Source organism: Montipora capricornis, chromosome 7 (genome assembly GCF_036669925.1).
Source record: "Montipora capricornis isolate CH-2021 chromosome 7, ASM3666992v2, whole genome shotgun sequence".
NCBI lineage: Eukaryota > Metazoa > Cnidaria > Anthozoa > Scleractinia > Acroporidae > Montipora > Montipora capricornis.
This window is the reverse complement of record NC_090889.1, coordinates 7,434,810-7,456,708: the sequence shown is the minus strand read 5'-3', so window position 1 is coordinate 7,456,708 and position 21,899 is coordinate 7,434,810. Positions and strand designations below refer to the sequence as shown.

The 21,899-nt window shown below is 39.1% G+C and overlaps 1 protein-coding gene across 2 annotated transcripts in view; it reads left to right on the top strand.

Annotated features, from left to right (window-relative positions):
• Positions 1–21,526, top strand: part of LOC138058145 (dihydroxy-acid dehydratase 2-like) — a 33,117-nt gene extending 11,591 nt beyond the window's left edge. Inside the window, exons 9-15 of one of the 2 annotated variants that reach the window (XM_068904028.1) lie at positions 5,591–5,710; positions 6,870–6,932; positions 11,800–11,868; positions 15,861–15,914; positions 17,038–17,087; positions 19,121–19,337; positions 20,818–21,526. In XM_068904028.1, the coding sequence (XP_068760129.1) occupies positions 5,591–5,710; positions 6,870–6,932; positions 11,800–11,868; positions 15,861–15,914; positions 17,038–17,087; positions 19,121–19,337; positions 20,818–20,946 (702 nt within the window). In that variant the 3' untranslated portion in view covers positions 20,947–21,526. Of the gene's footprint in view, positions 1–5,590; positions 5,711–6,869; positions 6,933–11,799; positions 11,869–15,860; positions 15,915–17,037; positions 17,088–17,415; positions 17,517–19,120; positions 19,338–20,817 lie in introns of those variants that run through there. The other variant, XM_068904029.1, reaches the window with a different exon arrangement.
• The last annotated feature ends 373 nt before the right edge of the window (positions 21,527–21,899 follow it).

The following is a 21,899-nucleotide window of genomic DNA, read 5'->3' as shown; positions in this document are numbered from 1 at the left end:
TACACGTGCACAATTATATCGACAGGGAGTACGGTATCAAAGTCAACTTCAGTGGCCGTCACGAAAACTATTACACAACTTGGGCATATACGACAAAAGAAGACATGTTAGCAATTCAGTCTGAAAACCACCCAGATCTGGGTAGAATTGGCGCTCCTATCACCAGCAACGCGTGCAGTGCGAATCGGGCAGGTAGCAAACGAAATCGAAAAGCGCTCAGTATCTTTGATGTATCACAACTGGCTGTGGTAAAGGGAATCAAAACACGTTTGGAGTTGCTACATGTAGCATTTGCCAATCAGCAGAAACAAGAAGAAAGAACTGATCTCGCGGAGTTTATAGCGAACAAGGGCGGCAAGGCTGATGAAGAAGCTCTCTCTGTAGGCTGGGAGATGGAGAATGCAGAAGGTGAGCTGGCCCGATCGAAAATGACCCGAATCGAGTTGCTGTACAGTGAACTCGGCAAAACATGTGTAGAGGGGTGTGATGGCCGATGGTTGACTACGGCTTAGCAAGTTCTGCGTAGAAATGAGATTGACCTGGATTAATTTGCAGGGGCCGTGCGAGTTTTGTTACGAAAAGGACGTGGAAAATATCGCAATATGTTGTTAACAGGAGTTGCTAATTGTGGCAAAATATTTTTACTAAATCCGCTAAACTCTGTTTTCAAATCGTTTTGTAACCCTGCTACGACCACCTTCACTTGGGTTGGTGCTGAAAGCGCTGAAGTGATTTTCCTGAATGACTTTCGTTGGTGTCCTCAAATTATCCCATGGCACGATTTGTTACTACTTTTGGAAGGCCAGAAAGTGCATTTAGCTTCACCCAAAACTCATTTCTCTCAGGATGTGGAGTTTTAACGTGATACTCCAATATTTTGTACCAGCAAGGAAGAGTTCACCTTTGTTCGTGGCGGTATGTTAGACCAACGGAAAACTGAAGTGATGTGTGTACGTTGGAAAGTCTTCTCATTTCACGCACAAATTCCCGAAGAAGAACAACAGTGTGCCTCCCCATGCCCCCGTTGTTTTGCGGCCTTGATCTTCTCACAAACGTAATTAGCGTGCGTGTTACATGTAATTCAACGAGTCACCAACGAGTCACCATTTTTAAGAAAGCTTTTTTGTTGCGAAAATATGTACAATTAAGGACGTTCGCGCCAATTGTTTCTGCGCATCCTTACTGCGCACGCAAATGCACACGCCACGTCATACACGAGCGCGCGCGCTAAGTAATAAAATGAGAAATGATAGGGCAAAAGGCCATTGTTATAGCTTTGCCTGGATTTAACGCTCTTGGACGTTCGGTGACCCCTATTTTTCTTTCCAGAAACGGATTTTATTTACAATTATCTCAAGATTTCTGCTCACTGGACATCAAATCCTGCCATCTTGCGGCTGCAAGGCGCGTGAAACTGTGGTCGCTAAATGCGAACTTGATCTTTAAGGAACCTCACCAGTTGACTAAATTCACTTAATAAGTCCACTTAAACAATATTTGGCAGAGAAGATTTCACTTCAAAGATTTAATTGCAATATATTTGGGTTTACAGACACTGGTCTTAATTGCTAACGAAGCCCGATTTTGTCACATTTTGGGTGTTTTTCCGGGCATGTTCTCTCCAAAACGAAGTCGGTGACCCCCCATTTTTTTTACATTTCTGACGTAACTAACTCATTATCTTACAGTGGTTAAAGTTTCAGAAAAAAATCAATGTTGAAAAATTTTCGCGCGAACGTCCTTAAACCACGAAGAGAACATAGTTAAAAAGGGCAGTAAACATAGAAGGTGAATCGATTGTTTTAGGCATTGTAGTACAGAAAATAGCTATTTTTGAGGCAAATGTGCATGGTGACATGGTCAATGCCTTGAGAAAGATGATCTTGCTAAATCTAATGAATACAGAGGTGACTCGTACACACTAACACAGTATCGATGTTTTCCTCTCATTATTAGGAAATTCTAGTAAAATTAAACTTGAAAAAATGAAAGTTTAGTGAAAGTAGACTTGAAAAAATGTCCTTCGCTTCGTTTCCTCCAAATTCTTGCTTTTGGTGCAACAGCCTGGCTTAGTGGATTTCTTTTGTATATGAAGGAAACTGCATCAAGGTAAAAGGCTATCTTCTTCGTCCATATCTCCTCAGAGTGTTGTATCATTTTTCGGGCAAATATTAATCTTTTCCGCATATCCGCGACAGTCAAAAGTCCTTTTTTTCTCAATTGTAAGTAATAATATTCTTTAGCATTTAGAAAGGGACATACTGTTCTCGCGGATACATCATTTCTAGAGACCCCAGGTTCTTGCATCACTTGTCTACAAGAGAAATTGCCATCCCTATCTCGAAGCTTTTTTATCGCCCTTGTCAATGGCCTGCCTTCCCTTTGACTTAACTTCGATGGACGTCCTTTTTTCAGTAATTGCCGAATAGGATTTCTCTTTGCTGCCAAACCTTTGGAAGTCCTGCCCGTTCCCGGGAAATCCTCATTGATCCCAAACGCTTGTAGGAGAAATGTGGCACATTTTAGCTACTTTACGTAGAGAAAACCCTTCAATGCGACATAAACAATACGCTCGTGCTCTTGTCACGCTATCGATGGCACCGTGGAAAACCATATTTTAGGTTATAACTCACTTCTGAACGGAATCTAAACATTTTCCCCTATTTTATCGCGGTGGGTATATACCAAAATAGATCAGAACACATTACATAAACTGCTAACAATAAAAACTTTACGCAAGGCTACCCTACGTCATGAAGCACACTGTAAAGTTGCGTCACTTATGACCCACCACAGTCGAAAATCTGTCAGCACGTCCTACATATAGTTTAAATTCCTGACAAATACAGCTGTACAGTCTGTGACAAAATTCGATGGAATAGTGCACCAATTTACAGATCTGAAGCTTTCGCGGCTCACTGTCCTCTCACAATGTTGTTTGTGCGGGAATTTCTGAGCCCATTCGGTAAAACAACATTTTGGGAGGGCATGGCAGTGCAAAGTGTGTCAACAGTTCTGTCCGGAGCTGTAGGTCATGTATCTTTGTTCTGAATTGACAATGTGTCTCACTTCTACCTTTTGTCTATAACCCGTACTTATTCCATTCATCTGGTCATCAATCACCGAGTTCTTTCAAGGGATTCCCAATTGAGCCCAACAAATTCACCTGCTCCCACCTGAGTGGCTTCATAGCTCGTAAGAGCATTGCACCTGAGGTCATGGGATCGAATCCTGTTGAAGCCACCTGAACTTTTCAGGTGTCTATAAAAAGAGAATAGACCATTTTTGAATTCTCATGGCTGGACTGGATCTAGCATGAAATGCGGGCAAATCTTTTCACACAAATTGGTTTGCCAGCATTAGCCTCCATTTCGTGCTAGATCCAGTCCAGCCGTGAGAATTTGAAAATGGTCTATTGCTACTAATCACGAGGATCACTTCTACTTTTCATCTACAACTAACACTTCAAATATATGTACATTTATTTCACTCTGCAAAGTCATGGGTCGACAAATTTTCAACTGCAACTCTCCATGTTTATAGAGACCCCCTGTAGTTCAATGGTACAGCAGCAGAACTTGTAATAATATTGAAAAGTCAATTTTTTATTTCACTTTAAAACACTTAGATGTCTTCCGAGTATTCACGAATCATCTTTGATGATGAAAAAACGACGTTTCAATCTCCCTGAGATAATTTTCAAGTTGTAGAAAAAGCGAATAAAATATACATTATTTTATACCGTAAGTACTAATTAGGCCGTGAGAATGTCCAACGACAAAATATGTAAGGAATAGGTAGGAACCTATGAATTGCATTACTCATGGTAATCATGGCTAGTGGTATTATTTTTAAGGTCTTCCCTGATTTTGCGGCTTCTCTGCACTGGTATTTCCATTTACAGATCAAACCTCGTCCGATGCAGTTAAAAGACAACTGTCGGATCTGAGCAAGAAAATCAATCTTACTTTTAAACCAGTGTTCACAAGCCGCAGAATCGGTGAACCGATTGGTTATCAATCTGATCGGTGCGATGCAGAGTACAGTTACACAAATGTATTAATGGACACAGTTTTTCAGAAATCGGCGAGCTTTTAAAGAAGGACCACAGAAGCAAAACTGTGGGCGACCTTACAAGTAACTTTTCCGGCCTGAAGAAATTCAAAGAAAAGCTAAACTGTCTAATTTATGAGATGCTATTCATAGAAAAGAAGAAACTAATCTTGAACACGCAATTGGACTATTTGTTTAATTTTAACACATTAACATACATATCTTAAGTACAACACTGTATAATCAATCATCCCAATCGCCTCACGTATAAACTAGTCAGGTTAGATATGTTTTTTTGTCGCTTAAAAATGATGTCATGGCGACATCTAAACATTGTGTAAAACTTAGTGTATTTCGCCAACGTTTATTTTTAAATATTATATACATTTGTAGGTAGTGATAAAATGTCCAGGTTAAAACAAGTTGTTATGTTCATTTCCAAAATGGCGAAAAGTGGTCAAATTCCCAAACCAATGAGTCACACAACCTCGTTCCCAGGGTCTCTCATCTTAACGCCTGGGGCGAGCGAGGAGAGACCCTAGTAGGGTCTGGTCACGTGTCTCCCAGAATCTGGGAGATGACAATTTATCCAGTGAAGGGAGGGGCGGCTTAGTAAGAATTTTGTCTATACTGAGACTACGGGAGTGCGGAGAGAGGTTGGCGTCGCTGAGATCTAATTCCAAATCCTCTGAGTTTATTTTCTTCTTCACGTTCAATATCGTTGCTTTAACATTTCCTTCCTGGAGCCTTCTGATCTGATCTTTGATCAGCGCATTTAGAGGGGAAACAACAATTACTACGGGATGAGCTGCTGCTCCACGTTCATAGTTGATTTTGTCGAGGAATAATGAAGGAAGAAGATGAAATATAATCGACTTTCCATATCCAGTGGGTAACACGGCGACAACATCACGGCCATGGTAAATTGCCTCGAGGCAGATAACTTGTTTAACTTTTAGATTAACGTTAGAATAAATACTATGCGAAATTGCAGCCTGAAGGCAACTGTAAAACATCGCAGGTAATGGCGGAGTCGCAGCACGAAGCTATTAGCCTCGCTTTGAATTCGACAAAGCTCAATGCGACAAATTCCTTGTTTAGAGAGGACCCCTCCTTAGTGTTTTCAATTGTCACGGAAGCACGTGACCAGACCCTACCAGGGTCTCTCCTCGCTCGAGAGACCCTGGGAACGAGGTTGTGGGTCGCATTGTCTCTCCAATAAGAGTCTGCATGAGATTTTTCCTCAAAACCTAAGAGTGATTATTTTTATTATTATTTTATTTATTTATTTATTTATTTATTTTTTGCCATAAAATAGCCGTTTGAACGTTTGTCTCATTATCCAGTATTTTTAAACAAATCCCCACCGGGTTCAACTGATTCAATCATCCAAAATCGGTTCATTTCTTCATCCATCCCATGCGTGATCCACTCATCAGTCCTTTGATCCTCCCAATCTTTACTTCCCTCCCACCCCCATTCTTATCAATATGAATCCTCTCTCTTTCTTTTGTTAATCTTAAAAATTTTCCCTTAGATTGTGTTGAAGGAACTTCTCTACAATGGCTTCCTTGACGGAGATGAACTAACAGTAAATGGAAAAACAATGGCTGAGAATCTCCAACAAGTACCTGGGTTGTCTGAATTAGGAGCACAGGCTAGTTTTGTTGTTTTATGATTAGCTAGTTAGCCTTCCCTTATAAACTTCTTTGCAATGGTTTAATCCTTCACGAATATGAAATAACACCAAATGGAAAAACAGTGGCCAAGAATTTCCAACAAGAACCAGGGTTGTCTGCTAAGTTTTACCGATTTATTCTTCTTGCTTAATTCGTTTACACAGAGTTTAAAAAAAAGGGTAGAAAGTTCACCACAATTAGGCCAGTTTATGCAGAGCATTGAAGTGATGCTAAGTTTATAGTTTTACTTTAAGTTAATGCGCCTGTCCTTCACGTCGTTTGCCTGTACCGCATTATGTAAAAATGTTGGATTTTTCACATTGCTTTCCATTGCTAAGCAGACAGCTGTTCTGCTTTGAATTTACAGAAACGCGTTCGTGGTAGGCTAAGGCAAAAATGTTTCGCGAATTGATGTCCTAGTTTTTTAAATTTTATTTTAGGAGGCCAATATTCTTTGCGGGGGGAGGGGGTGGGGTGACTTAAGAATTCTCCAGTCATTTTTCTTTTTGTTGTCTTAAAAACATGTGTTAAGGCCAGCTTTTTAGAAAATTAAGCATTGATCATAAGTTCAAAAGTGAATTTTTAAGCCCGAATAAATTTCGGGGTTTAAGACCTGTTGCATGTGGGCAAGATGCTGATTCCCAGTGAAGTCACAAACTCCTTTGTCTTGCATGGTTAAGATGAATAAAAAGCTAGGCGTTTGTGACAGAGTTTCACGAAGAGATGCACACCTCTTATTTCATTGATCATGGAACAATTGCTGAACTAAGTGGAATACGATTTGTTGTGAATGTACAAATCATGCGTTTGATTTCAAAATAGAACAACGGCATAGTGCAAGTTGATCTCAAACCACACTGGGCAAATCGAAGTTAATTATTGCTTCCATTTGAAATTCCCACTTTTTTGTAAAAATTGAGATTTGTTTATCTTTCATTCGTGAGGAAACCTGGTTTCAAAAGGAAAGACCGGAAACTTATATCTTGGTGGGCTAAAGAAAGATGAGGTTTAGAGTAAAAACAGTGCAATTTGTGTATAAAGTATAACGTGAAGAGCCAATCGGAATGCAGGGATCAAGAGTGGATTTGAAGATGTTTGTCATTAGTTAACATAATATACATTGCTGTTTTGATTTAGGATATCATATTCCCTGTGTCATCTCCACTGGCACCTGCGGGAAAGCACATCATCATATTGAAGGTGAAACTATCTGATAAATTAACTGTACTTAAAGCTTAAACACTAAGGTGCACTATAAGAGGCGTGCTACCTTTGGCAGATGCAGATAATTTGTTAACGAACCGTGGACTCATACAAAGCTCTGTAATAATTCCTGTAACGTAATAAAGCTCTTTACCGGAATTATTATGCCCATAACATGTTATAAGATGTTATCTGTCGTTTTTGTTTGAAAACGCCCAGTCCCTTTATTCGCCCTGGAAATGTTTTTTAAGGGTTCCGTCTCGATGTTGTTGTTTGCTGATTGCCATGTTGGATTACCAGTCATACTTAATGAATGGATTCATTCAAGCAGAGTGAAGCGACCCCTTTCGTGGTGTGTCTTTGTATTTAAAATTGTATCTGTACGTCATGCTCTCGGCCAAGTTCCTTTGACTTGGGGACCGTTAATTTTTTATACATTAGGGGAGGGGCCGATGCTATTTCTTTGTTCTTTCTTGAGAAATCGTGGGACCCTCCCCACCTTATCAATTTTGTCACATTCCCCACCCCTGTCAGTATATATATATTTTTGCTTGACCTCCTTCTCATCACAAGTTTACTATATATGTTGTTCAAAATGTCAATGGATGATTCCATAGAAATTTCTATCCTTAACACTTTTGCATCTCAAGTCAGGAAAAAAAAAAAAAAACAGGAAAACTTGTTTTCCAAAAACTTTTTTGTCATAATACAAATCGACCTACTTCTTGAGCAGATATGGCCGCTGTCAGCCTTGTTTGTCTTACTGTGCTACCATTTCCTTCCCTTTTGGTATATAAATAAAAGGCTTTAATATGACAGACTTTGGCCACATTTTGTTAGAAAGAATAAAATAGACCGTGGCTCTGGGATTCCTGTGCCTCACTCTTTGCTAAGAGTGTCAGAAGGCTTTTTTATTTATTTATTTATTTATTTATTTATTTATTTTTTTGTTATTATAAAAACATGCATACTGTTTGTAGTCCTTATTTGACTAAGTCTGATAATGTAAAGATTTGGTTGCAACATTTCTTGAAATAGGTTTTCGCTATTCATCGTGGTGAAAAAAAAAATAGTATTTTCGTTTGGCTTGCGATGCTGTTGCTCGTGGTGTTGCGAAAAGACTCGCTCGATCAAAAGGCTTTTCACTGAGCACAGTATTACTGAGGAGAGTCTGTTTCCAAGCTAGTGTTGTTTATGAAGTTTTGCATACTGCTAGCGATGAGGTAGACTGGTTATGTGTCACCTTTTAAAGCACAATGCTCTGCTGTGATTGTTGCATTTCTATCCTCGCTGTTTTGGTGGATTCATTGTTCCTCTTGGCAGTTTTTAATACTTAAATATCATTGAATGTTTAACCGAGGCTACTCTTACAACTATCGTGGCTGAGGGCAATTTCTCATCAAAGAAAGAGCCTAGTCTAGCCCTTAAAAGCGAAATAAAGCGTCAAACCTACTGCTGGTATTTATAGACAAAGTATAAGTAATAATCAGGGGCGTTGCGACCCAATAAGCACGTATGCACATGAGTACCTCAAAAATGTTTAATTAATTAATTAATTAATTTATGAGCGAAAAGCGACTTTTACACATGCAAAAGTTTTCTAAATAGTTAACGTTTTTTCTTGCTTTGATTTATGAAACTTCCCCCTGGAAAACTTGGCATCTCCGAGGCCCTAAAAATAAATATGTTCTGGGAGAGCATGCCCCCAAACTCCCCAAGAGGCTTGCGCTTCAGCGCTCGTCTCACTACGCCTTCCTGTGCGTACCCAAACGGAAAAACCATGCTGCGCCCGTGATAATTACAGTGGTCTTACTTTTCTTTTGCGGCATCAAAATCTGCAGAAACTATTCCCTTAGAATTAAAAAAAAAAACTCTCTCAGACTTATAAGCATGTTTATAAACAATACAAACTGTATCTTCTAAATACTCAATCTGTCTTTTAAGCGTTGTCTGCCCATATCTTTTTAATCGTATTAAAACGTGCTATAAATTGATGTTTTTTGTGGTAGTGCACTGCGAGATGGCTTCAATAGGCCCGCAGCGCGTGCATAAATCGCTAAAATAAACAGCTCTTTGGAAGTGTGCTTGAGATTTAACAAAGTGACCGCCAAAATTGGCAAGAATTTGTGACGCTGATAAATATAAAGCAGCTGCTATTTCCAAAACGATGGAATTACCTGGTGATAAATAACCTCGTCTAGGAGAGTAAATGTTTGACTTTGCAGAAACAATGGTCAACCTCGAAGAGTTCCGCGATTGTGATCTTTGTGTTGAATTCTCACATTTCTTGTCAAACTTTATAACACTTGAAAGGAAAAATAAACCAAACTAACAAAAGCAAAAACCTGGTGGATGTATCCTTTTTCGCAAGTAAACACGCAATGTAACTTGGTCACGGGGCCCGCTGAATTCGCCGATACTTTCGATTTTGCGTTTTACTTGTGTACCCAAAAGTAGAAAAATTGAACGTAGCAAAAATCTCCCAAAATGTTTTTCGCTGATGGTAACCTTTTACATTCGCAGTTCAAAATTTGTTGTTTTCATGTTGCAAATGTTGTTGCTGATGTCAAAATATGTAATTCTCGATCGAAACTGAAAACGTTTTTCTGATCATCCTAAAAGCTGTTTTTCAATGTTTATCTACTTTTTCATCAATATTTGTTTTGTATAAAGCAGGCTAACAAAATCTCTACCTATTTTAGTTTGCATTTTTGAGCGTTAAAATAGAATTTTCTGTCACCGCAAGTCGTATATTTTGACGTCTCCCATCCAGATACTAAAGCTGTCAGAAGCTCACAGCAAACGCTTAAACTTGGGGTGAAACATAAGTTGTAAGGGAACTTGAAAATGATCAACAGGTCAGCCTCGAAGCGAATGTATCTCGATTCCCTTTTATTTTCTCCAGTCTTTCTGAGTTTAGTATTTTACTAGTAACCACATTTCTTCTCAGGGCCTTGCTATTTACCTAAAACATCTACTATGATACTACATTATAATATGGTACGAAAACAATATCATGTACTATTCAAGATACATATTACGCAAAGACAACTTGAATCTCCTGGAAAGCGAAGCGCAGCTCAGTTCACAATTATCGGATAAAGCGCTGTGCTAGCACTACAGCATTTATGCAATGCGTGCCCATTTTTACATGTTTCGCCATGTATGTATCATTTATATAACCTATTTGTACTTTATTATATTTTGTTTTTTTTATAACCTCGTCCCCAGGGTCTCCCGTGCCAATTAAGGGAAGAAGAGAGACCCTGGGGACAAGGTTGCTGTGGTCTTTTTTTAATTATGTACGTGTTCATGTTAATTAATTGCCCTTGGTAGTGACCAATTCGAAAGCTTAAGCTGCTTTGGTCACTGCGCACATTTGGCGCAATTTTCATATTAAGGATACCTAAATACCGAGTCAGGACTTGAGCTGGGACTCAAGTTGGGACTCGAGTTAGGACTCGAGCCAGGACTGAAGATTACGACAGGAGATTAGAACGTCGCTATCTCAAAAAAAAAAGTGTTTATTTAAGTCTCCCATAGAATATCGCTGCCTGAGCTAAAATGATTGGGCCTAAGCTTTGTCGTGTTAGGGTTAACCGACCTTTTGAAGTGTTTGATAATACAAGTGTTTGACGTTTGATAATACAGCTTTATCGAATAGTTTAAAATATTGCCCCTAAGCAGCTAGGGGTGTGGTGGTTGAGTGGTTAGGTGAGGTTTCAGTAATCAATACTTCCAGGTTCGAGTCCCGTGTCCATGGGTTGAATTCGAGTCCTAACTCAAGTCCTGGCTCGAGTCACAGGCTCGAATCCTGGCTCGAGTCCTAGCGCGACATTGGTTTATCTCAATTTTCATCACATGTGTAACTTGGTTTGCTCTTCTATCTCTTTACTCTTGTAATTTACTGTAATGCAAAATATTTGTAAATTGTGTAAAAAAACAAACTGAAACTGCCACAGGTTACTACATACAACCCGGCTTTACTGATTCTTTTGAAACAGCAGAACCTCATCTCAGACAACCCTAAACTCGACTTATCGGAAGGAGAAATTGTTCAAAGCTTTTTTATTCAGAGTCAAAATCGCTATTCAAATAGTCTACAACATTTACACGCGGCGGGGAGAGTGACAAAATTCCAATCATTCTACTCACATCCTTAAAGAACCTTTGAAGTGCACCTGCCAAAGTTGTGCCCACCCCCTCCTACAGGATAGTGCAATGTACTAACTATTGAGATTTTAACCAGCTGTTGGGTACTTTAATACTCTTTTAGACTTGGTTCGCATGCCTGAGTTTTTTCTCCTTTTCATTTTGCCAGAAGTCCTACGTTTGATTTGTTTGTTTGTTTGTTTTTTTAAAGTTAATTTTTTTTTTTTTAATTTGTTTGTGTTGGTTTTTTTTTTCGGCGGCTAAGTGGCTCGGTTGAGCATCGGGCTGCCACGCGGGAGGTCGTAAGTTCGACTCTGGCTGGACCAAAACTCAGGGTCTTAAAATTATAACTGAGGAGAATGTGCTGCCTTTTTAATTACATCGGAAAATGGTTAAGACTTTCTAGTCTTCTCGGATAAGGACTATAAACTGTAGGCCCCGTCTCACAACCCTTCAATGTTCACAACCCAGTGGGACGTAAAAGAACTCACACACTATTCGTAAGGAATAGGGCATGGAGCTCCCGGTGTTGTGGTCAGGCCTCATTTCATTCATTCATGTGCTGGGTGAGATCACTAATAGTCTGATAGCGGCTGACAGCGGCGCCTGTTAATGCCATAGATCACTTGCTTGTAAAAGTGCATTGAACATGTCAATAGGAAATGCGCTATATAAAATTCATTACCATCATAAATTCGTTACCATTTTCAAGGGAAACTTAGCACCAGAAAGCGCAGTACTCAAGTTGAGTGGGAAAGACATTGGACCATTTCGCGGCCCGGTGAGTTGCTAATTGGTGAATTGTATCATTAATGACACTGAATAGAACCAATTCTGTCGTAGCAGAGCTAAATATAAATATATATACGTGTCTTGTTTTCATTTGTGTTTTATATATTGCTTCATGAAGAAAACATCTACACGCACGTATTAGATGCTTGTGAAAGACTTTATCATATATATATATATATATATATATATATATATGTATATATATATATGTATGTATGGGTTATTGACCAAGCGTGAGGTCAAGATGACTGGATATTGGCCAAGTTCTTTTTTTGCGTGTTTATGGACCGAGACGAAGTCGAGGTCCATAAACACGCAAAAAAAGAACGAGGCCAATATCCAGTCATCTTGACCGAACAATCTTGGTCAATAAAGAATTTATTATATGACTTAAAACACCAAAAAATGATCTTTGATCTTGCGGGACCAAGCGAGAAATCCCGAGCGGGCAGTATCGCTCCATCTTGCCCGCTCGGGTAGCCAATCAGAGCGCGCGATTTGGTTCATCTTGCCCGCTCACGGAGCTAGTCATATAATAAATATATATATATGCCACACAGGTGTTCTAGCACTGTGTGTGTGAGAAGAGCAAACAGCGAACTTCTTCAATGGTCAAGACACTTTAATGACGTTTCGCCCTTCGGGCTTCTTCACATAAGTGTGACAGGATTAAAAAGACTTGGAATAAAAATTGTCCATGACTTAGTCTTAAATGGGCTAAAAAAAATTGAATACCATTAACAATAAAATTAACGTGTAAAAGAATAGGCACTGGGCCTCTAAGGTGTTACGTAATGAAATGAAGAAAAGTATAATAATTTCGTATCAAAATCCCAAAACAAAGCCCCTGAACAAAGGCGCTTTCGAGCTCACAATTCTTCGTAACAGGATCCGAAAGGAAAGGCCTTTGAATGGTTAATAACAAAAACCTAATTAACAGCCCCTGAACTCCAGCATTGTGTGCTTTACTCTCAGCCGTGTAACAAGATCCCTGATTGGGCCTTTCAACGATTGATGCACTGAAAAATCTAAAAAATCTAAAGCTAAAAACCTTTTATACAAGTCAAAAAGGAAAACACTTGTGGGTGATAAGACCCAGGTGTTAATTATATCTAATTCTATTCCTAGAGTTGAACTCTGATCTTTTATTCAACCTGTAAGGTTGAAGGGTGCAAAGTTGTGAACTCCAAAAAGCTTCTCTTGTAAGCAAGCGGTCGTCGAGGCTATTGTGATCGCTATAATTGCAGATTTGTTCGATGATAACGAAACCGAAATCAGATAAAACACGAGTTTCTTTGTTAAAGTGTATCGGAACTTCACAGGTGTTCTTCTCTGTACTCATGGCCGACTTGTGTTTCCGAAATCTGACTTAAAACTAATTGGTTGTAGAACCAATATACTGGACATTACATTTGTTGCAAGTGATTAAGTAGATAACGTTCTTAGATTTACAATGGAGTTCTTGTCTGATAGGAGAGCTCCTGCCTGTTCTAGCGCTAGAAAATTATCTGATTCAACTAAAAAGTTCTTACAGAGATCGCATTTCCCTTTACATTTAAAGCAACCTTGTCTTTCTGTGTGATTGATATAGGTGCGGCGAGGTCGTGCAGGAATTTCTTTAATGTTTTTGGATCTTCGAAAGGAGAGAATAATAGATCCCTTGGGGAAAATTTTGGAAAAGGAAGGTGAATTATTAATGAGATACCAATGGGAAAACAGAATGTTCCCAATGCTAGGCAAAGAAGGATTAAAATCTAAAACTAAAGGAAAAACCATTTTAGATTGCGTTGTACTGGGAACAAGCAGATTCTCCCTGAGAATAGATTTGGCTTTCTCAAATTGTTGTTTGACTTGGGAAGGATTCTAACCTCAGTTAATTAAGTAACTTTTGTATTCAAGACTACGCTTCTCAAAAGCCTAAGAGGTAGAACAATTTCTTCTAACTCTGGTGGCTACTCCATAAGGGATGGCTTTGGAGCAATGGGCGGGATAGGCACTATTACGTATCAAATAAATGTGATTATCTGTGGGCTTAGAATATATATCAGTTTGAATATAGCTCTCAACAAAACTAAGCGTAAGATCCAAAACATCGAGTTATGTGGGAGAGTGTACAAGGGTAAATTTAATAGTGGGATAAAGGGAGTTGATATATTGTGTGAATTCAAGTAATTTAGCATGTCCCAATGTCCAAAGATCGAAAATATCATCCCTATACCTCTACCACAGATTGGGCTTGATATTCCCTGACATGGCTTTCTTGTCTATAATTCCCATAGCTAGAACGGCCTAGCTGCAAGCATTTTTAGGTCCCATGGCCGTTCAATGAATCTAAAGGAAATCTTCATCTTTAAATTGAGAATTGTCGTGTTAATCAGTAGATGAAAAATTTGTACTTCCAGAATTAAGGGCTTCTGTGATTGCGTTGATTATTGTCAATAATGTAATGTCCATTTTATTGGTTCTACAACCAATGAGTTCAAAGTCAGATTTCGGAACCACAAGTCAGTCATGAGTACGAAGAAGAAAATCTGTGAAGTTGCGATATTCTTTAACAAAGAAACTCGTGTTTTATCTGATTTCGGTTTCGTTATCATCGAACAAATTTGCAATTATAGCGATCACAATAGCCTCGACGACCGCTTGCTTACAAGAGAAGCTTTTTGGAGTTCACAACTTTGCACCCTTCAACCTTACAGGTTGAATAAAAGATCAGAGTTCAACTCTAGGAATAGAATTAGATATAATGATATATCCTGGGTCTTATCACCCACAAGTGTTTTCCTTTTTGACTTGTATAAAAGGTGTTTGGCTTTTTATTCTTCAGATCTTTCAGTGCATCAATCGTTGAAAGGCCCAATCAGGGATCTTGTTACAGGGCTGAGAGTAGAGCACACAATGCTGGAGTTCAGGGGTGTTCATTAGTTAGGTTTTTGTTATTAACCATTCAAAGGCCCTTCCTTTCGGATCCTGTTACGAAGAAAGGTGAGCTCGAAAGCGCCTTTGTTCAGGAGCTTTGTTTTGCGATTTTGATACGACATTATTATACTTTTCTTCATTTCATTACGTAACACCTTCGAGGGCCAGTCCCTATTTTTTTACACGTTAATTTTATTGTTAATGGTATTCAATTTTTTTTTAGCCCATTTAAGACTAAGTCATAGACAATTTTTATTCCAAGTATTTTTAATCCTGTCGCACTTATCTGAAGAAGCCCGAAGAGCGAAACGTTGTAACAATAACAATACATAAACTATAACCGCCACAATTACACACACTGTTTACTCAAGACTAATCTTACTACGACTTAGAAATGAACAGGCTTCATGCAGAACAATAAATCTTAAGAGTGTGATAAAAGGTAATTGTGAAGAAGAGCTCCCCGAAAAATCTGTCGGCCAACTGTCACAATTACCGTGTTAAACACAGTCTTCAATGTCCTGGAAATATAGAGGGCGTAAGCTTAAATTAGTAAAACAGAGGAAAGGAAGCGTGCCAAAAATAAAGATAATTAAATCACAATATACAAATTTAGTATAAATACACAGGTGATTATACAAAATCGCGCGCTCTCATTGGCTCGCTATCTCGGATTATCAGCCGATAATCACCTTCACGGACAAAATGGCTGCCAGTAGTCGTTTTGCCACTGTAAGTTGAAGATGATTTCTCGTTGAAAGTTTTTTTTTTCTCTTTTTTGAAATAATCACCTGTGTATTTATACTAAAACAATTATTCGCCTCAGGCTCAGTGATTATCGGTGAATATTCACCTCGACTTCGTCTCGGTGAATATGCACCAATAATCACTTCGCCTTCGGCGAATAGTTGTTAAATAGTCTACAGAAATAATTTAGCGTTAGTGAACAAATAGGCTAATTTTCATGCCAACCTTTGATTGCTTGACTGACTGACAGACAGAGGGACTGACTGACTGACTGATTAACTAATTGATTGTTTCATTGAATTACAACCCTTGAAGGCAGTGGTTTTTGATGGGGAGGACCAAGCATTTCAAGCAATCATAAGTGGAAAGGTGCGTTTACTGTTGCGTTTTACAAAAAAAGGCAATTTATCTCTTGTCATTTACTGCAGTTTCGTGCTATGGAGAGGAAATTCTTTATCTGGACATCTTTTTTGATTGGATTCCTTCCAAGTTCTGTGCGCCCTTCAGATTTTTTAACTTGCATTGAATAACTTTGCAAAGTAGTATGCAACTACTGACGTTGAAGGTGTAATTTGCCGGTGCGAAGGAAGGTAAACTAGTCGCTTGGCGACGGTGATAGGGCAACTGAACAATCAGAGTCCTAGTCTGGATTTGAACCGACCTCCGTAATGCCAGTCGGATGCTCTACCCATTGAGCTACTAAAACTCGTGGGGGATAGCCCTAAATACCGAACGAGACTTGCTGGTCTAGTGCAGGCTCTACAATGTCACTCGTTGCAAATGTCAGAATGCAACTATTGATGGTAAAATAAGGATTTTTCAGCTGTCCTCTCGCCTGTTGCTGAGCAACTAGTTTATCATTTGCAAGGTAGTATAGCATTGGTTCGTGGCATGTGAGGTCCATGCATCATCATTGTTCAATCAATTTAATGCCGGCATACATCTCGTCTGTGCAAGACGAACGAGTATACATGGATGTGAAGATGAACTTTTTCTCCACCCCAAACAATCTCGTCGTTGGAAAATCTGAAATGCTTATCAAGTTGTGCAAATGCTGCCAAAAAATGTTAACCTGCCTGTTGAATTTAATAATATACACGGACCGTTTAACAGATATTCTTACATGATGTCGTGATGGCTAATTTGGTGTCCTTAAGGGCTGCTTTTCACCAGCGACGCAAGCAAACGCAGTAACGTGGGTCCCAAGTTTTGGTCTCAATCACCAAGACGCCACTGACAATTCGAATCTTGTTTGTGGTTGCGTCGGAAACCAGCGCTAACAAAGAAACGGCGGTCTTTTTTGTGCCCCCAAAACTAATCTCTTAAAACGACTTCTTTTAGCTATGTATATTGGTCTTTTCACTGCTGGTGTGCAAATAGCGATGTTTTAAAGAAACATATAGGTAGGGAGCTTAAGCATGTGACGTTTTCGGGCCTCTGACAGCAATCGGAAGTGGACATTTCCATTTACAATGAACCATTTTGTCGACAGATCAAAGCTGGAGACGTTCTCGTTATTCGTTACGAAGGACCCCGAGGAAGGTGAGTAACATAGGCTATTGTTCCTTTTGCAATATTCTTAGCAATTCAAACGGGGACATTTATTTAAACATTTCTCACCATTGAAACGAACTATTTCAAGTGTATCTGAAAATGGCCTTTCACTTAGAGCACTGTTTCTCAATGCTATGGTTCGGCACTCCAATGTATTTATGCCGGAGTGAACGTTAAAGAAGCAATGGACCTTTCTTTAACCTCAATTAGCTTCTGTAGCATTTAAAAATCTGGCCTACATGCCTTATCTCTCTGTCCTTGTCTATTTATTCTTTTCTTGTAATTATTAATTAATCAATTAATTAACTCTTTACAGGAGCCAATGACTGGCAGCATACAACTTCATTGTATTTGCAGAGCAGCGTTTTTACAAACCAAGTTACTGTTTGATTAAGACCTGTTTTAAACATCGCATATTACATGTGCTGAATCTAATACAAATGAGCGAAAACAATAGATTTTTCTCATTTGCATTAGATTCGGCACGTGTAAAATGCAACTTTTAAAACGGGCCTCATTTTCTCATGAAACCAGACCTTTCCAGCTAATCACAAGTCTTGCATAATAAATTATTACCCATGGGATTGAGAACGGTCATTCGTGCAAGCCCAATGTTATTTAAGAAGAACTCGTCTAAAAATAGCTTGATTTGTGAAAATTCCGTGACGTAGATCTGGTAGTGACCTTACGATCTACGGTGGCAAAGTCAGCGAGAACGCCAAATAATAGACCACTTTCATAAATGGCGACCAAATTTACATTCTTTTGTATTTATGTTAATTAGACCTACTGCCCTCGTTTTAAAACAAATATTCTTTTGAAATTTGCTCGTCGTAGCGAGGTTAGTAGGGCTTATTAGCATTAAAACAAAAGAATAATTTATTTGGCCGGCATTATGAAAGAGGTCTATAGACTTTAATGAGCAAAACAATGGCTCTGCGCGTGCGCGTTGAAGTTTGGTCTATTTCTTTTCCTCTGTGTCAATCTGCAACTTGAAATTACAAAATCTCAACTTCTGAAGAAGAAGACGCGAACTCACGGTGAATGTTTATTTTCTATCCTAGTTGTAACATTGTTCCTCCCAATTCAGTTCCTAGTTAGTTCGAATAGTTTGTGTGAACAAGCTGGAATATTCATGAAACACTTTGAGAAACATAAACTAGCTATCAACGATGAAATGATATATGAAATGGATCATATATGAACTGCGGATATAAAATCAAGTGAAGCTATGATCCTCGCAGTTATGAGCGCAAGTTTGCATTTGCGTAAAGAAGCCTGAAAAATTCACGACTTCAACCGCGTTGAAGTCCTGAAAATTTCAGGCTTCTTTTCGCAAATGCAAAAATTGCGTTTATAACTGCGAGGATCATAGCTTCGCTTGATAAACTAGCTATATTAAATGACACATTTCCCGGACGTCGCCTTCTTATGTCTTAATTAAGGTTCCTATTATTGGAGTTGTAGGCTACTGGTTGTGAGCTCCCGTTCTTCAGGATGACAGCTAGGCCACTGATATACCTGTGTAAATCCAGATAATAGTAGGTAGTAGGCAGTCTTCAGACAAAACCCACAACTTTCACGTAAATGCGACGTATAGTTAATGAAGGGAAGGAGGCGCCTTACACTTGGGGTGCGGGGCTGGTGTAGTGGTGAGAGCGCGCGCCTCCCACCAGTGCGGTGACCCGGGTTTGACTCTCAGGCTCCGCATCATATGTGGGTTGAGTTTGTTGCCAACATTTTCAACATCACTGTTCAACAAAATCGAACGGATGTTGAAGAAAATGTTGAAGTCGTTGTCCCAGGCCTTGAGCACGAATTTCAACCATCTGCAGTAATTTCACTTTTCTGCACTCTGTTTGGGATAAAGTGACGTACTCTTAGCCAATCAACACGCTGAAAGTCTTCCATGTATATTATTAAGATACAGAATACCGATTATTCTACGATATTAAATATTGCAGTCATACTTTACCTATCACTTGTTGTAGATTAGCGGTTTTTTGTGCATTTGTCCTTAGCCCAGGAATGCCGGAAATGTTGTCACCAAGTGGTGCCTTGGTTGGCGCGGGACTGGGAAAAGGCGTGGCCTTAGTAACAGATGGGAGATTCAGCGGAGCTTCCCATGGCATTATGATCGGTCACGTGTCACCTGAGGCTCAAGTGGGTGGTCCAATTGCATTGCTTAGAGACGGTGATATAGTTGTCATAGACACGGAAAATGCATCGTTATCTGTGGTATGTGTATGAAGGGATAACCCTAGCTTATAAACCTTTCTTACGGTGATTCATTTCCCTTCATCGACTTGTTTGAATAAACTTAATTTTCATGATTCACTCCCCTTCGTCGCAGCACCACGGCTGATTCCTTGATTCTTTGAGAAACTTGTATTCTCATTAAAAATCATCGAACAAGTCGCGTCATAGAAATGCTAAAATTAATCCAATAATACCAAAATGCCAGCCCTGACCAATCCTTCCTCGATCTGAGTACAATCTTAAATTCAACTCGATCCAGTTTTTGGTTCTGTCATGCACTAGCTGCTGCTATTTATTTGCGTTACTGTTGTTGCTTTTTTCTTTCTTTATCATTAATTTTGCTTATTTTGTTCAGTTACTTTTTGGCTACTGTAGTTATCATATTTTAATTACAACCCAATTAAGTAATTAGCTCGTTTAATCCCTGGTATTCTAAGTGGCTCTTTGTCCGATTAAGTTCCTTACTTTAAGAATGTCTCATATATTTGTGGCAAAATAAATAGATGTTTGTTGTTGTTGTTGTTGTTGTGTACCAAAACTAGAGTATTTTTGGTCACTTTGACCTTGATTTTGACCTGACGTCACCTACGCTATCTAGACAGAGAAACAGCGACAATCTATTTATTGTCTCGAAATTATAAGTGAGCGAAATTCAGTGAAATCAAGCAAGATTTAAAAATAACTGCTTAAAACCTTAAAGGAAGGTTTGAATCAAACAGCAAATACAAAAGAAGGCAGGGATGGGGGGAAATTGAAGGAGATTAAAGTGGATTTGATAACTGTCCAGCCTAACCGTTTTCCAAAATTAGACTTTATGCTTTGTAACTGAATTAAATTATGTATTAGCGGCTGACTCCGAGTGTTTTTCTCCGGATACTCCGGTTTTCCTTCCTCATCAAAATCGACTCTCAGTCAATAACATCCAGCTGCGGGCAGATACCCTCGATAGGGATAACCTCCGGTATCCTTCCCTTTCATTGAAGTAAGTTGGTATTTTATAGACAAACATTTTTATGTGACGAAGCTTTGATTTGTGTTTTTGAAACCAATTTCTGAGTTGAGGTCAAGTTGCATAACGAGAACTGGGGCGAGTAATTGGTAAAACTACACAAAATCAACTGCACTGCCGTGACACAGGCTCTTTGGCCTCTATTTTTTTTTAAGCAACTTCTGTTGTTTCGGTTAAAAATCAGAAGTGCTCTAACCAAGAATTCCTTAGTTCATATCACAAACTGTTTTGCCTTTAATTCGTTTTTTCAAACAACTTTTGGGTTATTGAAAAGTTTGTTTGTGCTTTACATCAGCTAGACGCTTAGTCATGAGTAATATTATTATAAGTTTTGCTAACTGGCTTTACGAAACGTGTTGCACGTGTGAAACGGCTACCATGTTGACTGTGGGGAAATAACTGATGTCTGTCTCTCACACAGTCCCTAAACGTTTTTTTTTTCTCTTTCAGGAACTTACCGATGAAGAGCTGAGTGCGCGAAAGACAGAATGGCTTCCCCCACCGCGGAGACTGACGGGATTACTTCACAAGTACACCAAAGTAGTTTCCAGTGCTCACGCAGGCGCGGTTACCTACTAGCGAAGACCTTCTAGCAAACGATGAGACTTCATTTAAAATAGATTTATGGATTACGGATTAATTGCGTAATCAAATGATTATATTTGTCTTACTTTTTGAAAATGGAACCTGAGGAGTCTCGAATATTACAAGAAAAAAAAGGGGGAGCGGCGGGGGGGGTGTGTGGGGTTTAACCACAGACAGTTCATCCGTCCAGTCGGATCATTCATCAAGACGAATCATCTGTCAAGTGTAAATGTTACAGACGGATCGTCTTCGTTGGACCAACTTGGCAAATTCAGATAGTTTGTCTAATAACTCGTCTCTGTACAAATACAGGAAAAGGGACAAAGTATCCACGATAGTTCGTCTGTCAAGACGAACTTCCATGATAATTCGTAATTTCCTGTATTTGTATGCAGGCGAATTGTCAAACGACTGATATCTTCATAAATCCAGCCAATCATATGAAAAATGTGCTATTGTTCAATAATTTTGAATCACTCGGGCGAATCTTTCATGGTTAAAATTAGGGAATCATAGCATTGTCTAAATTACATTTTTTCAATATCAAAAAAATATATTATAAAAATTACTGCTATATTGCCTCACATGACAGTTAAGTGTCTTAAAACCCCAGAATGATCCTTGAAGGTGGAGCATTCTTCTGGTTTATGTATTCTGTGTTCAGAATACATACAAAGAGCTGAACTTGGCCCAGGTGCTGAGGTCTTCCTAGCAGAGATAAGGGGTCTTGGTGCAGCACGACGTTGTTATCACAAAAAATTATTTTTGACTCGGAAGATCCTAGTACACCGAACAAAAAATCAAACAGGCTCTGGATATGGTGCTGACTGGGCCTTCAGAAATTCGTTGTATCAATAATGGACCGTTACCTCAACCGAACATACATGTCCAATACTCCTACATAATGAGATTCCTGGTACGTCACAATAGACATCACAAAGTGTCAC